This window comes from Moschus berezovskii, chromosome 12 (assembly GCF_049115385.1).
Source record: "Moschus berezovskii isolate FMDL1 chromosome 12, NW_MosBer_1.0, whole genome shotgun sequence".
Taxonomy (NCBI): Eukaryota; Metazoa; Chordata; class Mammalia; order Artiodactyla; family Moschidae; genus Moschus; species Moschus berezovskii.
This window is the reverse complement of record NC_142471.1, coordinates 68,131,479-68,150,231: the sequence shown is the minus strand read 5'-3', so window position 1 is coordinate 68,150,231 and position 18,753 is coordinate 68,131,479. Positions and strand designations below refer to the sequence as shown.

At 47.6% G+C, this 18,753-nt stretch overlaps 3 protein-coding genes across 3 annotated transcripts in view; 2 read left to right on the top strand and 1 right to left on the bottom strand.

Annotated features, from left to right (window-relative positions):
* FBXW4 (F-box and WD repeat domain containing 4) overlaps positions 1–10,218 on the top strand; it is a 108,916-nt gene extending 98,698 nt beyond the window's left edge. Inside the window, exon 7 of the mRNA XM_088842279.1 lies at positions 10,083–10,218. Within this exon, the coding sequence (XP_088698405.1) occupies positions 10,083–10,164 (82 nt within the window). The 3' untranslated portion in view covers positions 10,165–10,218. The remainder of the gene's footprint in view (positions 1–10,082) is intronic.
* DPCD (deleted in primary ciliary dyskinesia homolog (mouse)) overlaps positions 1–10,249 on the bottom strand; it is a 22,762-nt gene extending 12,513 nt beyond the window's left edge. Inside the window, exons 1-2 of the mRNA XM_055424822.2 lie at positions 10,046–10,249; positions 2,389–2,469 (exon numbers count right to left, since the gene is read on the bottom strand). Of these exons, the coding sequence (XP_055280797.1) occupies positions 2,389–2,469; positions 10,046–10,109 (145 nt within the window). The 5' untranslated portion in view covers positions 10,110–10,249. The remainder of the gene's footprint in view (positions 1–2,388; positions 2,470–10,045) is intronic.
* POLL (DNA polymerase lambda) lies at positions 10,125–18,753 on the top strand. The gene is made up of 9 exons (XM_055424816.2): positions 10,125–10,258; positions 11,398–11,538; positions 12,263–12,557; positions 12,720–12,882; positions 13,243–13,560; positions 14,292–14,465; positions 15,012–15,140; positions 17,291–17,459; positions 17,893–18,753. The coding sequence occupies exons 1-9, from the start codon at positions 10,177–10,179 to the stop codon at positions 18,255–18,257; spliced, it is 1,836 nt and encodes a 611-aa protein (XP_055280791.2). The 5' UTR covers positions 10,125–10,176; the 3' UTR covers positions 18,258–18,753.

Genomic DNA, 18,753 nt, shown 5'->3' with positions numbered 1-18,753 from the left:
AGGGCTGGTTTGATGTTCCGATCATTGTTATGGGGCCCTTCAGTTTTTTTTCTCTATGAATACACATACAGCATTCATTGTGGGGGGTGGGAATGAATAGCATTGAGCGGGCAGGACAAAAAATATGACACTACTATGGTTATTAACACCGACTGGAAGGGCTCTGACCCAGAGAGACGCACTATTGGTAATTCTCTCTATAAATTACTTTCTGGGTTTTTCAGACAGAAAACCAGTTTGACTAATTATCCAATTTGTATAATTAGCTGGAAAAAAATAAAAAATGGAAACCATTCCCATTTACAGCCACAAAAACCCTGTCCATATTTTGCTTCAACGAATGCACAAGTGAAAGTCAGTTCAGGCTGTGGGATTATTTATACTTAAAAATTAAAAACAAACAGTATTTTGCAAGCTGGCAGGCGTGGGGTGGGGTGGTTGGAGATGAATAAGAAAAGGGTCAGCTGTTCAAAGGGCCCAGTGGTTTGAGCGGAGTGTTCCTCACTGTCCAATCTCTGTCCTGCTCCCACCAGTCTCTACTTGAGTCATTCTGAGGAGAACAAAATTTAGTTAAAAAAACAAAACAGGATTAAATATTCTCAACTCCCAACAGTATGTTGTTGTGGATTAAAAGCATGGGCTCTTCATCAGACAGACCTAGGCTTAAACCCAAGCCCTGTAACTAACCAGCTATGTGATTCTTAGCAAGGTGCTTAACCTCTTGAAACTTGCAGTTTTCCTGACTGTAAAATGAATACAGCAGCACCTACCTACCACACTGGGCTGTAACGAGGATGGTTGGTGTAAAGCACTTAGCATGGCGCCCAATAAAAGTTACAGTATTACTATCCTTAGGTAGACTTATTCAAGCAACATCCTCCTATGAACCTCCATTTTTGCTTTCAAGAAAAAGGAGTTGGGAGGCCACTGTCTATTCTTGAACTGCCACGAGGGAAAGTGACAGATTCACATGGGATGTTACCAATGAAGTAACCTGGGCGTGTTCTTCATTTCAAGTTTGTGTCCAAGCACAACTAAGAGGCCTTGGGTTTTACTTGTTTGTTTTTATAGCCATAGCAGCAATAGCTGTATTATTTGCTCTGTGTGGAGAAGAGAGTGCCGCTGGGGGCTCAGAGAGAGGCGCTGTGGCTAGTCCCTGGCCTGGTGATGGTGCTGGTCAGCCCACGTGACCTCTGTTTTCATAAGCTTACACCCTGTTAGGCATTCCAAGGCTGTCACCCCCTGGGAGTGCTATAAATTACAATGCATTGTGAGGATATTACTACTGTATTGGTTTTCACCAAATCAGTGTCATATGCTAAACACATCAAGATTTTTTAATAGCACCAGACTAAACCAATTGGGACTGGAACCCAAGCAGCTTATAATAAGGAAGGATCAACACTTCACTTTGCAGCTGAGCATGCGCAGGACACACGTTTTAAGACTGGAGACGAAGAGAATGCAAACCAGTGTGATCCATGTTGTCGGTTCTAGACATTTATGAGCTGTCAGAAAAAAGGAAAAAGAAATTCCCTCAACAGTACTACCTGTCCATCAGGCCCAGGAAGAAATTAAAGTCAAGAATAATGACAAGAAAATAACCCAGCCCATGATTCCATCATTGGTCTTAGCATTTCAGGTGAAACTTAATAAAGAGACCAACTCCTACCACTGACAGCCTCGGGCCCTGGGTCAAAGAACAAGCCACCTAGCTTCGGGAAGTCAGTTAATGCTGATATGCATACCTGAGAACAGAGAATGAGCAAATCAAATAATTTCCAGAAATCTGAGCTAGAGCCTCTATTCATGAGCTTATTCTTAGAGGAAAAGGGCTGCAGGAATGAAAGTGATGATGTTGCAAAATCACCATTTCTCCCTCCTCCTCCCTTTGATTCAGACATTCTCTAAGACGAGGGGCATATTTAACAGAGCTGCCTCTGAGGCAAGGTCAGAAGCTGCTGCCTCTGATTCTTGCTTGTTCCTGATGTGGTTTCAGAAAACAAAACAAAAATTAAGCCAAAAAAGTGCAGGGAAAGCTGCCTTCACCCTGACTTAGCCCACAAGGCTTACTTCCAATTCTACCTTCTCTGTGAAGACCTTCCCAACGGTTTCTCTACACCCCCAGTCGCACCTTAGAAGAGTCAACTCTCTCATTTGCCTGGGGGTGGAGTGAGGTGCACTGGTCAAGTGGAAGCCACTGCATCTCTGGGGTCTGGCCCTGACCTCGGGTTATTCTCAGGAACAATTTTGCCTCAAGGGCCTCAGTCTCATCGAGCTCCCACATGTACTCCTGAGCTTCTCTTTGAAGCCTCAGCTAGATCTGTTTACCTGTGCTCAGGTCACCCCAAGTGTTCCTAGGGCCCACTGGGGGCCCCTGTCACTTACCAAGTAGTTCATTTGTCTTCTCATCATATTCTTCGGCCATTTCTTTCCCATCTGGGAACAAATAGTGCACCTTTCTTCTCCCTAGGCACAAAGCAAAAGAGGGTCTTACCCCTGAGCTTCCTCTTGCCTTGGGCCTTTTAGATCCAGAGATCTACCTGGGAAACACTAACACCCATGGGCATATTAAAAATCTTCCCAGAGCCTCCCATGAACTCCTTGACAACCATCACCCACCATTACTTTAAGACATGTCCTGGGACTCATTTGCTTTCCCTGAACATGTCTTTGTTCTGCTGATTATTCTACGAGCAATAGCTCTAAAAGTTAGTTGCTTAGTCATGTCTGATTCTTTGCGATCCCATGGACTATAGCCTGCCAGCTCTTCTGTCCTTGAATTCTCCAGGCAGGAATACTGGAGTGGATAGACATTCCCTTCTCCAGGGGATCTTCTTGAACCTGGGTCTCCAGCATTGCAGGCAGATCCTTTACTGTCTGACCCACTCTTCCCAACTGCTGAACTCCTCCTTGCCCTTCAAAATACAACTGAAATGTCACTTCTACTGGGAAGTCTTCCTAAAACTATCACTCCAAGTCACCTTGGCAAATTCATCACTTATTTCTTTATGCCTTCCTGGTGCTTTATTCATATGCACAGTGGAGCGTTTATCACATAGTATGATACTTTTAAAAGTATCTGCTTCAAGAATGGTATCATATTTATCTTTCTCTCCCCAGTTCCTAAAACCAAGCCTATGTGCTCATATTATTGAACTGGGTTTCCCAACCAATAGCTCCCTCCAGCTATGCCCCTCACTCTGCCTTCTTCTGCACATCTCTATGCCATTCCTATCACACAGCACATGACATAGTGCCCACGTATTTTCCCTATGGCATTTACCTCGGTTATGGTTTTATGTCTATCTCTGTGAATTCTGGATGATCAGTGCCTGTCTCTTTACTAAGATAAGAGGGACTTTATCCCCTCTATCCCCAAACACTAAGCATAGTACTTGGCATATTTTAAGAGCTCAGCTAAATATTGATTGAAAGAATGAAAGAACATCACTTCATCTTTTATTGAAAGAAGAGAAGAAATGGAAAAAGATGTGGTACATAAATACAGTGGAATTCATCATAAAAAGGAATGAAACTGTGTCATTTGTAGTGGCCTAGGCAGACCTAGAGTATGTCATACAGAGTGAAATCAGAATTAAGAAAAATAAATACTGCATATTAACACATATATGTGGAATCTGAAACAATTGATATAGATGGTCTTATTTACAAAGCAGAAATAGAGACACAGACATAGAGAACAAACACATGGACACGAGGGGAAGTGGGGGTGAGATGAACTAGGTGATCAGAATTGACATATATAAACTATTGATACTATGTATAAAATAGATAACTAGTGAGAATCTGTTGGATAGCACAGAGAACTCTACTCAGTGCTTTGTGGTGACCCAGATAGAAGGGAATCCAAAAAAGTGGAGATATATGTATATAGATAGCTGATTCAGTTTGCTGTACAGCAGAAACTAATACAACATTGTAAAGCAACTATACTCCAATAAAAATTTAAAAGAAAACAAATGTTAAAACAATTTCATACTAAAACAAAAGTAACATATGTTCAAAGAAAAAAAAGGAGAGAATTCAAGGGCATCTCCGAGACCAACTCTTTCATCTCAGTAGTATAATCCTAAGCATCTTCTTAAAAGTGGCTAGATAATTTCCCATTTTCACAGATAGGTAAACAGACAGGTAGGCTCCTCAGTGAGACAGTACCAGTGCCCAGCAGACAGGTACCCAGCGATGAATAGAGCCCTAAGGCCCTTAATCAGTTGAAGGAGCCACTAGCCAAAACTTGCAACTGCATCTGATCTACCGAGCCTTTTGCTGTCCATTCACTCCCCAAGACCTTGTTCTTCGAGTCATTCCAAATTTGTACTCTGGGGACACTCACCTCCAAATTTGCAGGGCCTCTCACTAGGCCCCTAGGTTACACCACCCTTAATCATTTGTTTGGCTCACAGAGCTAGCAGAGGCTGTCCTGTCAGGAGGCGGGTACAAGGTGCTGCCTGTGAGTAGCTGAGGGTGTTTGGCCTGACCCTCTTCATCCCTGGAGTCTGGCCGTCAGTGCAGCAGGACACAGTGCTTACTATGGGCCAGGCGCTTTACATATTTTATTGCATTTAATTCTCACAATAATCCTATGTGCCTCCAGTACTTGTCTTTCACAAATAAAGAAAACTGAGGCTTAAAGATCATGTAACAGGTTCAAGGTCATAAAGCTAGTAAATGATAGCCTGGGCTTAAACTCACTTGAGGCCAAAGTCGACACTCTAATAACCATACTAGGGTACCTGTATGGGTTTAAGGTTATAAGGATGAACAGTGTTCTAGGGGTTTATTGTTCATATTTTTAGTGAATTACATGTTTAGCCTATTTTATTTCATTATTCATCTTTTTCTTACTAATCTGAGTTTTGTATATATAGTAAGCACATGTCACACATGTTGCAAATATTCTCAGTTTTAATTGCCTTTTTGTCTAACGATTTTCTCAAACAAATGTTTAATTTTTATATCGTCAATTATTTTTTCCTTTGTGGTTATTATCCAGAAGTTGTGCTTAGAATATCCTCCCTTACCCAAGATCATAATATTCATCTATACTTTATTCTAATACACATTTAGGGCTTCCCTCATAGCTCAGTCAGTTCTAAATGTACTCATGTATGTGAATATAAAAAAATTTAAGTATATTACTATGATATTTGGTGAAAGAAAAAATATATGTGCGTGAGCTTGTATGCATGGAAAAAACATGGATGTTTCTGTATGAAAATGTCAATTGTTATTATCTCCACATGGGAGGATTATGGGTGACTTGTTTATTTATTTTTCATATTTCCACAATGAAAATAAATTATTTATGAAAGATACCGCATAGCTCACAAAGAGTTTCTCTAGATCAATGATTGTCAAACTTTTCTGAATGGAACCTAAGGTAAGAAATAAGATGTAGATCACAGTCAGTATATATGTAATCTATCATATGTGTGTTTGTGTGTGTCTGTATGTATGCGTCTGTGTTGCATGTATCATATCAAGTATCATAAAACACTGATCTCACATACAATGTACTCTTCACTTTTTTCTGGTTTTAATTTTTCTAAAAAACTTGCTAACATACTGATGTCCACCTCCTGCAAATAATGGGATTACCAGGAATAGCAATCATTGAATAAATCAACACTTTGCAACAGAAAAAATAATGATTTATGAAAAAGTGTACTGGGTTCTCATTATCAAGAGAAGGGATTCTTGGTGGGCAGACAGCCACATCCTCTGCCCACTCACTTACACATCAGGAGGGCAGATCTCCAGGAGTGGTCTAACAAGGCATATTCACACAGTAGGGTTTTTTGTTTTCTTTTTTAGGTTTTGATTAGGGAGAGAAAAAACTAATAATGTTGTTTTGTGATATCACTACCAAAAAAATTTACCAAAATCCTGGTTGATGAAATATTTGTTTGAACACTGTCCTTAGACTAAAGAAAGTGAAAGGCAGGGACTAGAAGAGATACTGTACACCCGTGTTCACAGCAGTAGTTATTTACGGTTAAAAAAAAAGTGGAAGTAACCCACTTCCGTCAGTAATAAGAATAAAAACAAAAACAGAAATAAATAAAAACAAAAATAAAAGACCCAATTAAAAGCTTTTTCACAGAAAAGGAAACCATAAACAAGATGAAAAGACAACCCTCAGAATGGGCCTCAGACAACCCTCAGAAAATATAAACTGATAAACGATTAAAGCAACTCATGCAGCTCAATAGCAAAAAAACAACCCAATCAAAAAATGGGCTCAACCCCTGAATAGACATTTATCTAAAGAAGGCACATAGATGGCCAACAAACATAAAAAGATACTCAACATCACTATGAGAAAAATGCAAATCAAAGCTACAATAAGATACCACCTCACACCAGTCATAATGGCCATCATCAAACAATAAATGCTGGAGAGGGTGTAGAGAAAAGGGAGCCCTCATGCCCTGTTGGTGGGAATGTAAACTGATACAGTCACTAAGGAGAACAGTATGGAGGTTCCTTACAAAACTAAAAACAGAACTACCATAGGACCCAGCAATCCCATTACTGGGCACATACCCGGAAAAAACTAATTAAAAAAGACACATGTACTCCAATGTTCACTGCAGCACTGTTTATAATAGCCAGTACATGGAAGCAACCTAAATGTCCATCAACAGAGGAATGGATAAAGATGTGGCACAGGGGCGTCATTGGTGGTCCAGTGATTAAGAATCTGTCTGCCAATGCAGGGGACACAAGTTTGATCCCTGATCTGGAAAGATTTCACACTTTCACAAAGCAACTAAGCTCATGCGCCACACCTAATGAAGCCTGAGGCGCTGGAGCCTGTGCTCCACAATATAATCTATGGCAACGAGCAGCCTACAATTGTCATAACTATCAATAAAGAAATCCCACGTGCAGCAGCAAAGACCCAGCACAATTCAAAATAAATAGTTTCAAAAGTTTTTTTTTTAAAAAAACAGATGTGGTACATATATACATTGGAATATTAACCACAAAAAGGAACACAATTGGGTCATTTACAGAGACGTGGATGGAACTAGAGACTGTCATACAGAGTGAAGTTAGAAAAAAATGCGTATATTAATGCATATATGTGGAATATTGAAAAATGGTATAGGTGATCTTATTTGCAAAGCACGGCTTCCCACGCGAATCAGTGGTAAAGAATCCGCCTGCTAACACAGAAGACACCAGTTCAATCCTTGGGTTTGGAAGATCCCTGGGAAGAGAAAATGGCAACCCACTCCAGCATTCTGGCCTGAAAAATTCCATGGACAGAGAAGCTTGCTGGGCTATAGTCCACGGGGTTGCAAAGAGTCGGACACGACTGAGCGACTAAGCATAAACACGCATTTGCAAAGCAGAAGCAGAGACACAGACATGGAGAACAAACGTATGGATTTGATCAAGGGGGGATTGGGGAGGAACTGGGAGGTTAGAATTGACACATATATATTTATTGACATATATATATATTACTGATACTATGCAAAAATAGATAACTAATGAAAACCTACTGTATAGCACAGGGAACTCTACAGAATGCTCTGTGGTGACCTAAATGGGAAGGGAATCCAAAGACGAGGGAATATATGTATAGCTGATTTCACTTTGCTGTACAGCAGACACAAATACAACATTGTTAAGCAACTGTACTACAATAAAAATCAATAAAATTAATTTTTTAAAAAGTGGAAGCAACTCAAGTGTCAATTGACACACCAGTGGATAAACAAAATGTGGTATATTCATACAATGGAAGAATGTTATTCAGCTTTAAAAAGGGAGGAAATCAAAATTTCCTCATGCAACAAATGACATTTTCTCATTTCCACATGCAACAACACGGATGAACTTTGAAGACATTATGCTAAGTGAAATAAGCCAGTCACAAAACAACGAATATTGTAGACTCCACTTATATGAGGTCCGTGCTGTAACCAAACTCATGAAGATAGAAAGTAGAATGGTGATTGCCAGGGGCCAAAGATAAGGAAACCGAGGAGGAGTGTTTAACGGGTACAGAGTTTCAGCTGAGGAGTTAGTGTTAATGGGTATGGAGTTTCAGCTGAAGATGAACATTTTGGAGATGGATAGTGGCAATGGGGGCACAACCATGTGAATGCCACACTTAATGCCACAAAACTACACTTAAAAAAGGCTAAAATGGTAAATATATGTTGTGTACTTCTTACAATAAAAACAAATCCCAGCGTCCTATGAGATAATGTTCAAAATCTTTAGTTTGGCAAAGGAGATCTATCACAACCCCAACTTCTCTGCAATTTCTCTTCATGTTCTACCATTTCCCCTTAACACTCCTTGAGAAAAGGGACCTTTTATTCACTCTTGCATCCTAGCACCCAGTACCTGACAAAGTGTAGGTAGATATTAGGACTGGCTGGGTAAAGGCTTCAGCCTCACTAAATGTTTTGTTATGCCCCTAGAAATCATCCACACGCTTTTACACCTCTGCGTCTTCACTTGTGAGTTACTCTTGGTGGAATAACTATCCCCTCTTCTCCACTTGCTGCTGCTGCTGCTGCTAAGTCACTTCAGTCGTGTCCAACTCTGTGTGACCCCATAGACGGAAGCCCACCAGGCTCCCCCGTCCCTGGGATTCTCCAGGCAAGAACACTGGAGTGGGTTGCCATTTCCTTCTCCAATGTGTGAAAGTGAAAAGTGAAAGTGAAGTCGCTCAGTCGTGTCCGACCCCTAGTGACCCCACAGACTGCAGCCTACCAGGCTCCTCCATCCATGGGATTTTCTAGGCAAGAGTACTGGAGTGGCTTGCCATTGCCTTCTCCGCTTCTCCACTTAGCAAACACCTATTTATCCTTTAGGGCCCATGAACATCACCTGTTCTGTCAGATCTTCCTGAGAGAACTATTTTCACCTCTGTGCTCTCATGGCATTTTATAGAAAAGTCCGACTTCTACTTAACACATACACTCGTTTATTTACCTTTTTTTTATTGACCACTATGAGAACTCCTGAAACATGGCTTTTTCTATCTGCTCTAGCACACAACTTGACACATAGTAAAAGCATCCCTAAATGCTGCCTGAATAAATGAGCAAATGACAAGCTGATTTCACTTTCCAAGCTTTCTTGACTGGCCTCTATCTGTGGATTTCAGTCCCTGCCAGTTTCCTGAAAGCTACAAAAAATTCAGACCGAATGCATTCTGGCTGCCAAGTGGGTCCAGGAAGGGACTGTCAAGCACTGGCCAATCCTAGGGTGGAGGAAAGTCAGAACTCCATACCCTTGTGTCCACCTCTTCCAGAACCAGCAGGAATGGGGGAAGTGGCGGGGGAGGGGGTGGGGTGGGGCGGGAGGCGTTGCTTTGTCTCCTTTAAAGACCCAAGGAACATTTAGAAGTTCACTTACAAACAGAACATTACAAGTGCAAAGGACCTCAGAGAGAACAGAGATAATCCATTCACCTCATTTTACAGATGAGGAAAGTGAGGTTCAAATATAAGAGGCCGACTGGGGAGCCCACGGTGAATTAAAGGCAGAATCCTACTACAGCCCAGGTGTCCTGCGTCTATCTATACCAGGCAGCTTTCAGCAATAGAATCTCCAGACTGGGGTTCATAGGATCCCAGGTCAAGATACACTTTTACCACTGACTGACTGGGGGAGCTGCAGCCGACCTAAAACCTTGGATTTCAGTTTCCTCTTTTGTAAAACAGTGTGGAAAACAGCCTCTCGGGACTGCAGTGAAGAGCAAATGACATAGTGAACATGAAAAGAATTATTAGTAACAACGCAGAGAGGTGCGAGGTAGTGTGGAGGAAACTAGGGGTGTTCAGAGAAGGGTGTTCCAGTCGCCTCATGTATATGAGCCTCAGTTTCTTCATCTGCAAATGCAGAACTTGCCCTGGCAGGAGGCTGCGACCTTCCAGGCTTAACCTCCGGTCTGGGCCCGTCCCGGGGGCGCCAGCGCGGAGGGCTGGACCCTGGTGGAAAGGAACAAGGTGCTCGCGGCTGCGGGGGTAGGGGTGGTGACTCGAGTTACCGTCTTGCATCAGCGCCGTCTTCTCTGCCGCCCGCAGACTCTCCAGCCAGCCGGTCACCGCCATCTTCCCTTCAACGAGCCGCGTGCCTGGCCACTGCCATGGCAACCGTTCCGCCTAGGGTCACTTCCGGATGACCCGGAAGATGTTCTGGGCATTGGCCTGTTCCCACCCCCGAACCCCGCGCCCTCCGTCTGCTCTCATTGGCTGCCCTGGTAAGTAGTTTATTCCTGTCCACCCCCGGTGACCCGTTGGGTCAGGAGTTGACCCTATTCTGTACCGAATCTGGGGAGTGGGGAGGAATCCTCAGGACAGGATCCGGACAGTCCAGCGCTCCCCTAGCCCCACCCCGGGAGTCCCTGGTGCGCGGCAGCTGCGGTGCGCGGTGGGTGCCTCACACCTGCCAGCGTCTTCCCCACCCCCAGCTGTGAGGCCAAGACTCCCCAGTCCCGGAAGGCGCCCCACACCTGCTGCAGTCGCGTCTCCCCGCAGCTGCGGGCCTGCGCGTTCCAGTGCCAAGAGGTCCAAGACCAGAGCAGGTGCAGGGCGTTCCCCACCCCAGCTCCCTAAACTCCACCAGCCACCCCCACCCTCCCCGTTTTCCTCTGCGGGCCTGTGATGGGGTAGAGAAAGATATACAGGTTCCCCCTCGCCCCCAACCACCAATCCCCACTTCTTTTGGAAGCCCAAGTCCTTCCTAAAGATGGAGCCCATTCCTAGCCTGGCATCCCGTTTTTGTAAAGCTTTTTGGAAGTAGGATGCAGCAGGAGCAGGTACTGCACAGTTAATCTTCAAAGCAGCCCCCTGAGGAATGATACCCTTTGAAAGTGAAAGTGTTAGTCGCTGAGTCCTGTCTCCTTGGACCCCATGGACTGTAGCCCAGCAGGCTCTTCTGTCCATGGAATTCTCAGGGCAAGAAGTGGATAACCATTCCCTTCTCCTGGGGATCTTCCAGACCCGAGGATCAAACTCCTGTCTCCCACATTGCAGGCAGATTCTTTACCATCTGAGCCACCAGGGAAGCCCATGATGTCATTTGTTCCCCTTTCAAAAGTTCCCTGGATATTTCCACTCTTCTTATTTTCTCCAGTATTCTGAAAGACTGGTAATTGTGCATGCTACGTCACTTCAGTAGTGTCTGACTCTTTGTGGCCCTATGGACTGTAGCCCATCAGGCTCCTTTGTCCATGTGTAGAGCTAGGCTAAGCCAAGTTTAGTCAGGTTTTGTGAGACTCCTGGGAACTTGGCTACTGTCCCCAAAGTGTTGTCAGTAGAGATCCCACCTTCATAGAGGGGTTGGGGAGCCCCAGGTCTGGGTTGCACATGACAACTGCCCTGACCAACCCTCCAACAGAAAGGCTAGGGTCCAGCCATACCTCAATGGACCCCCGGGGCATCTTGAAGGCATTTCCCAAGAGGAAGAAAATCCACACCAATCCATCGTCAAAAGCTCTTGCAAAGATTCCCAAGAGGGAAGACAGAGAAGAAGCAGGAGGTGAGTGGACCCACCCTCAGGACCTTCATGTGCTTGAGCCTCAGGCTTCTTACATCTTTCATGCCTAGAATCAGATATTACAGCTGACTCTGCCCACCCAGAGCCTGCAGGTTTGTTTGTACCTCCCTTGTCCTAAACTTGGTCCCCAGTCTTTGACAGGTGACTTGCTGTTTCATCTTCTACCACAGGCCGAGGCCTCCATAAATCAGAAAATACTCCCTGGTCCCTAAGGAAATGACCAATAGGATCCTTTCCTCTAGGAAGCTGCCTGCTGGTGAAGGGAGGGGATCCTTCTCAGGTCCCCTGAGTTATGCTATTTTGCAGCCAAAGTGACAAATAGATGGCAAAAACTTACATGGTAGGTTGGGTTGGGAGAGGGGAATCTGAGACTGTGAGGCCTGTAGTAGCAAAGCATGTGCCTTGTGCCTGATACATAATAAGTGTCTATTAATATGTGTTGAAAGAATAAATGATCAAATGAAGTGATTTATAGGCTCCCTGCAATGTGCCAGACACAGTTCTAGGTTACATCCGGGAACAGGACGTATCAGAATCTTTGCCCGTTACATCAGGCGATGGCCCATGAGGATATTAACTGTATAATTGTGGTGGAATCCTCAGGAGGCAGGGTGGAGGAAAATGACTGGGGGAAGGGGACTGTGAAGTGTTCATTCAAATCATGTCTGAGAGTATGACAGCAGGCGTCTGGATGCCCCCTCCACAGAGTGGCTGAGCTCCGTGCGGGTGCACGTGGTGCCCACCGGCATTGGGAGAGCCCGGGCAGAACTCTTTGAGAAGCAGATTGTCCAGCATGGTGGCCAGATATGCCCTGCTCAGGCCCCGGGGGTCACTCACATTGTGGTGGATGACGGCATGGACTGTGAGCGAGCCCTCCGCCTCCTTAGACTGCCCCAGCTGCCCCCAGGTGCTCAGCTGGTGAAGTCAGCCTGGCTGAGCTTGTGCCTGCAGGAGAGAAGGCTGGTGGACACAGCAGGATTCGGCATCTTCACCCCCAAGAGGTGGGCTGGTCCTAGTCTTTCCTCAGATGTTTTCTTGAGCTATTAAAGTCTCATTGTCTTAATTAGACACATTAAAAAAACAAAGATTTCAGAGTCGAGAAGGATTGGGAACCGCTATGGGGTGAGACTTTGGTGTGTTAACCTGCCATCACCATCTTGCAGGTACCTGGATCAAGCACAGCTCAGCAAGGCAGACCAAGTCTCTTTTATACCTCCTGGAGCCGGTGAGGCTCAGCCCAGGATAGCCCTGTCTCCTTCCTGCTCTCCCACCAGACCTGTATCTCCTTCCTGGAGGGCAGAGGCGGTTGCAAGCATCCAAGCCCAGGTCAGGAGCCTCCTAGCCCCAGCAGCTCCCTTCTCCTGGGAACTAGATCACAGAAACAAGGAGAGCCTGGTGTTCAGAAAGTCCCAGGCCCCTGAGAAAGGAGGGCTGTCTTTATTGAGAAGTCTTCCCAGCATTCATCACGCCTGTATTTGCCTGTCTACCACATTTCACTGGGGATCCTAGGGCTGGGCACTAGGGGAAGCCAGGTGGAACACGGCCCCACACTTAAGGAGATTCAGGTCTGTTGCAGAAAACCCAGCATCATACTTGGGTCTGACTAGGAAACTCAGCCCCCACCTCGAAGGAGCCCTCCTCATGGGCGGCACGAACTTACTGTCTCTTCTCCTTCCCTATCTCAAGACCAGCTCTGATGGTGAAACCAGTGACGGGGAAGAGACCCAGGTTAGCGCTGCTGATCTGGAAGCCCTGATCAGCGGCCGGTACCCCACCCCCTTTGAGGGAGATGGTGAGCCTAGCCCAGCCCCCAAGGGCCTGGATAAGTGGGTCTGTGCACAGCCTTCGAGCCAGAAGGCAATCAATCACAACCCCCACATCACAGAGAAGCTGGAAGTACTGGCCAAAGCCTACAGCGTTCAGGGAGACAAGTGGAGGGCCCTGGGCTATGCCAAGGCCATCAATGCCCTGAAGAGTTTCCACAAGCCTGTCACCTCCTACCAGGTACCTGGGGGCCAGGGGAGGACATGTGAGGGGCTGGGTGGGGGTCTTCTGTAGTGGGGGGTCAGGTGGAGGGCTTAACATTTTCTCATGTCTGGGACTTTCTGAAAGGAAAAAACAGATTAATGAAAGCAGCTTGGCAAAAATCTTGATAATTATAAAACCTGGGTGTTGGGTCTGTGGGGTCCAGTATACTCTTTTGAGTTTTTCCATAATAAAAAAGTTGCTGAAAAGTTTAATCTCTGAAGATCAACAGGCCAGAGTTTGAATTCTGGTTCCCATTATTCACTAACTGCCGACTTTAAGCCAGTTATTCAAATCCTCTGAGCATCAGTCTCCTCATGAGTAAAAAGGGACTAAGAATAGTAACAAACACAGTGTTCCCGTGAGGACTCAGAGATGACCCATGTAGTGCAGGACCCGATACAGGGTAAAGCCTCACATTGGCTCCCCTGCTGTGGTGGTAATGCTGCCTGGTGTCATCACTGCTGCCCTTCCTCTGATGCCTGTGCTGAGCTCCATCCCTCTGGGAACCAGCAGACAAGTTACCCAGCCCAGCCCATCCAGACTTCTCATCTTCAGCTGTGCCCAAGCTTTACATGGCTATCAGCTGCCCCCCAGCCAGACTGGCTTTTACTCAAGACATCTGCTAAAGGAGTCAGTTTCCCCACTGCTGACTCTGCTCCTCCCATCTTCTCACCTTTCCTTCCTGCCTCTGCCTCCTCTTCCTCTAGGAGGCCTTTGGCATCCCTGGGATTGGAAAGCGGATGGCTGAGAAGATTGTCGAGATCCTGGAGAGTGGGCATCTGCGGAAGCTGGACCACATTAGCGAAAGCGTGCCTGTCTTAGAGCTCTTCTCCAACATCTGGGGAGCTGGAACCAAGACTTCCCAGATGTGGTACCATCAGGTCACACCCTGTCCTAGCCCCCACTTCAGTTTTACTGTATCTCAGAGCTCCTGTCCCACAGTTCTCTCGATGAGAATGAACCCAGACTAGAGAGGGATCATTTCTCAAAGGGACCAGGGCCCATGCAGATCCCTCTCTTGGCTCTCAGAACTACCCTGTTTGGTATCCTTGAGGCTTAGTCTGTGCTGTAGGCAGAGACAGGAAGTATATTTCTCTGTCCCCCAGAACAACAAGGGCCTTCCTGAGCAGGCCAGACCTAGGGGCTGAGAATCAGAACAGTAGTTCCCAAACCCAGCCATGCCCAGAATCGCCCCCAGATTGATGAGGTGATGAATGAGTGTTTTAGGATTGGGGCAGGGCTGGATTGAGGTGTCTTCATGCCCCGTGCCTTTCCCAAGTCTCACTGATTACAGACCCTGGGCTTGCTCCTGCCTTATGCTTTCCGTGAAGTCTAGGGATAATGAAAACCTTGTGTGTCTGCTTATTCACTGTCTCTTCGTTGGTTCTGGATCCTCATAGCCTTCCCATCTGGCTTCTTTTTTTCAGGGTTTCCGGAGCTTAGAAGACATCCGAAACCAGGCCTGTCTGACTACCCAGCAGGCCATTGGCCTGAAGCATTATGATGACTTTCTAGACCGCATGCCCAGGGAGGAGGCTGCAGAGATTGAGCAGACAGTAAGCAGGTGTCCCAGGGCAGTGAGGAGAGCCACTGCTATAGGGTCAGGGCCTGGCTCAAAGCCAGGAACTCCTGATCCCTCAGGGGGGGAGCCCAGCAGGCAGAGGAAGCTGTGGGCCACCAGAGATTGGAACTAGTGGGCAAAGAGCAAGTTGGCTTAGGTAGGGAAGGGCTGCAGCACTAGCTTTCTGGGGTAGGGGTCTCAGTATCAGGCAGAGTTAGCCCTGGCTTAGGTGTTATGATGGTGTTAGGACTGGGTTAATGTCAGCGCTTGATCAGAGCTGGATTATGGTCAGAACTACTTGAAGATATTGGGATTTGAACTGGTCTAGGGTAGGGTGGATCAGGGCAGAGGTTCTTAACATTTTTTGACTCACAAACTTCTTCGAGAACCTAATGAAAACCATGGACTCTTCTGTCCACAGTCTGTAAAAATGCACAAAGTTGTATATCTCTTTTTGGAAGTACATACCTTCTGCAGCCCTCCGGAGGCTGGTTCAAGGTTTGGGTTAGAATTGGTGTAAAAGCGCAGTGCCAGTAGGATTAGGTTTGGGGTTAGAGGAAAGCTAGATCCAGAGTCAAGTTAAGGTTAGACCTGAATTAGAAGTAGAGTTTTCTTAGTGTTGGATGCTTTTCGTTAAAATTTATGATTGTCCTAGAAATAAGGTTTGGCCAAGATTAGGGTTTGGTTTAGAGTTGGGTTAGGGGTTAAATTCATATAAAACCTAGATTAGAGGGAGACTAGGGTACATTTCCGAGAAGGCAATGGCACCCCACTCCAGTACTCTTGCCTGGGAAATCCCATGGACAGAGGAGCCTGGTAGGCTACAGTCCATGGGGTCGCTAAGAGTTGGACACGACTGAGCGACTTCCTTTCACTTTTCACTTTCATGCATTGGAGAAGGCAGTGGCAACCCACTCCAGTGTTCTTGCCTGGAGAATCCCAGGGACGGGGGAGCCTGGTGGGCTGCCATCTATGGGGTCGCACAGAGTCGGACACGAGTGAAGCAACTTAGTAGCAGCAGGGTACATTTAGGGTGAGATGTATCAATTGTTCAGCTGGCATTGAAGTTAGGGGCCGGTTTGCTCACTATGGCCTATGATTCTAATACGGCAGGACTCCCTGGAGACTGGCCCAGCTTAGTTGAAGTCACCCTCCAGCTCGTCCCCCAGTCACATGACTATGAGCTGGTGTGGGATGGACAGGCAAGCCCCTTTGTCAGAGAATGCCCCAGCGAGCCTCCAGCCCCAGTATCCCCATTTAAGGTCTCCAGCTTTAGGAGGTTGTGATGGGATTATTCATCCTAGGCCTCCTCCCACACTCTCAAGAAGGGGGTTGAGGGGATTAGCAAAGCCTGCCTGTTAGGAGAATTGAGGTATTCAGGGTCCCAGAAATCTCAGTGTCCTGGGGTGGAGACTGGGTAGCTATCTGCATATGAAAGGCCTCTGTTTCTGGGGTGGAGACTAACGGGCTTAGCCTCCCTCAGTCCCCCCAACTCACTGCACCATGATCCCTCTGTCTCAGTTCCCTCCATACCGAGTCCCATTTCTCCAAGTAAGAATGTGGCCATTGGCTCAGATTTCCCTCCCTTTGCTCTCCCCTTTCCTTCCCTACACATGCAATTATATTTCTGGGCTCTATCTCCCCAGAGGCCTGCACCAGGGGCACCCTGCCAGCCACCTGTCAGGCTTCAAGCCCCAATTCACACTCTGCATTTAGCTCTGAATCCAAAGATACCTGGGGCTACTGAGCCCTGGCTGAGGGCTTCTTGGCACCTGGCCCTCTGTACTCAGTGGAGCTTCACACACCTGGGTGTATGGGTTGGGGCGGACCCCAGAGAAGGTATGTCTGTCTGCTTTTGAAGAGCTCTAGAGGGAAAGAGCCACACCTTCCCTCAGAATCCGATCACGGTCTTCTCATCTCTCTCCCCGGGCCGCACCCGATGTTGTGAATACGTTTTCTTCTCTTCTGTCCCAGCAAAGCTAGAGAACTGCTCTCCAGGGTGGATGGAACTCCTCTTCTGTTGCTTGAGGCTCTCTCCCTCAGGCTGGACCATGCATCCAGGGATTGGCTTGGAACCCAAGGAGTGTGTGGGCTCCTGGGACAGGGAAGGCCACAGCCCTCACCCTCCTCACTGTCCTCTTCTAGGTCCGGGAAGCAGCTCAGGCCTTCAACCCCGGGCTGCTGTGCGTGGCATGTGGTTCATACCGACGGGGAAAGGCAACCTGTGGTGATGTGGACGTGCTGCTCACCCACCCAGATGGCCGCTCTCACCAGGGCATTTTCAGCCGCCTCTTGGACAGCCTCCGGCAGCAAGGTATAAGCCCCACCCCCGGGTGAGCAGGCGGGCAGGGGCAATGTGGCCCCCAGGCAGGAGAGCCTCAAAGTTCCCATCTCTAGGCAGGAAGCAGGGGAGGCTGCTCCATGAGAACCCCACCTCTCTCCTGGGGCCAGAGCCACTGCTGGGAAGAGATGAATTAGCTCCTCACACCTCCCAGAGGTGCTGCAGGTCAAGGGTTCATCTGATCTTTCCATGCCCCCGGTGTGGGAGGGGGGACACGGGGAGGAGTTACTATGCATATTCTATAGAAAAGGACATAGGGCTGAAGAAAGCCTGCAAATAAATGGACAAGCTGGGGACAGAGGACCCAGGGATAATCAGGAGAGGCCTGGGAGGTCAGACAGCGCTGGGCTGGGCAGCCCAGGCCCTGACTTCCCGCCCTCCCAGCAGCCCTCCTGTGTTGGGCCAGGGTTCCTGACGGATGACCTGGTGAGCCACGAGGAGAACGGCCAGCAGCAGAAGTACCTGGGTGTGTGTCAGCTCCCGGGGCCAGGGCGGCGGCACCGACGACTGGACATCATCGTCGTTCCCTACAGCGAGTTCGCTTGTGCCCTGCTCTACTTCACTGGCTCTGCCCACTTCAACCGCTCCATGCGGGCTCTGGCCAAGACCAAGGGCATGAGCTTGTCAGAGCATGCCCTCAGCACAGCTGTGGTCCGCAATGCCCAAGGCCTCAAGGTGGGCTCTGGCCAAGTGCTGCCCACCCCCACTGAGAAGGATGTCTTCAGGTTCTTAGGCCTGCCCTACCGAGAACCTGCTGAGCGGGACTGGTAACCTGGCTGCCCCCCTTGGCCGTTCAGCCAGCAGAGCAGGCTGAACCTCACTGCATCAACCACTGGCTCCTCTGAGCTTGATGGGAAGGGCCAGCCTGGCTCCCAGGACTGCCTGGCCCTCTCTGCAGCAGGGTCAGGTGTTACCGTGTCTACCTCACCATTGCCCCTGAAGAGTCGTGCACATGGCCCCCTGCCCCATTTTAGGCAGGAACTGGTACCTGGGTTGGGGCCAGCTTCCTGCTTTGGAAGCCCAGGCATCCCCACTTCTCTACCCCAAGGAGGGTCTAGCTACTGGGGGTGGGAAGGGGGCTGCAGGGGAGAGGCACAATACTGTGGCCCAGCATCACCCAAGACCCTTCAGAGCAAACAAGCCACTCCAGAGGTGCTTCCTCCACCCACCTCCCTTGCAGTGCAGCTGGCAATGTGGGGAGGGGGCACCCCAGGATCGACGAGGACAGCGTTTGAAGGCCTGGGGGCCCAATAAAGTGCACTTGACA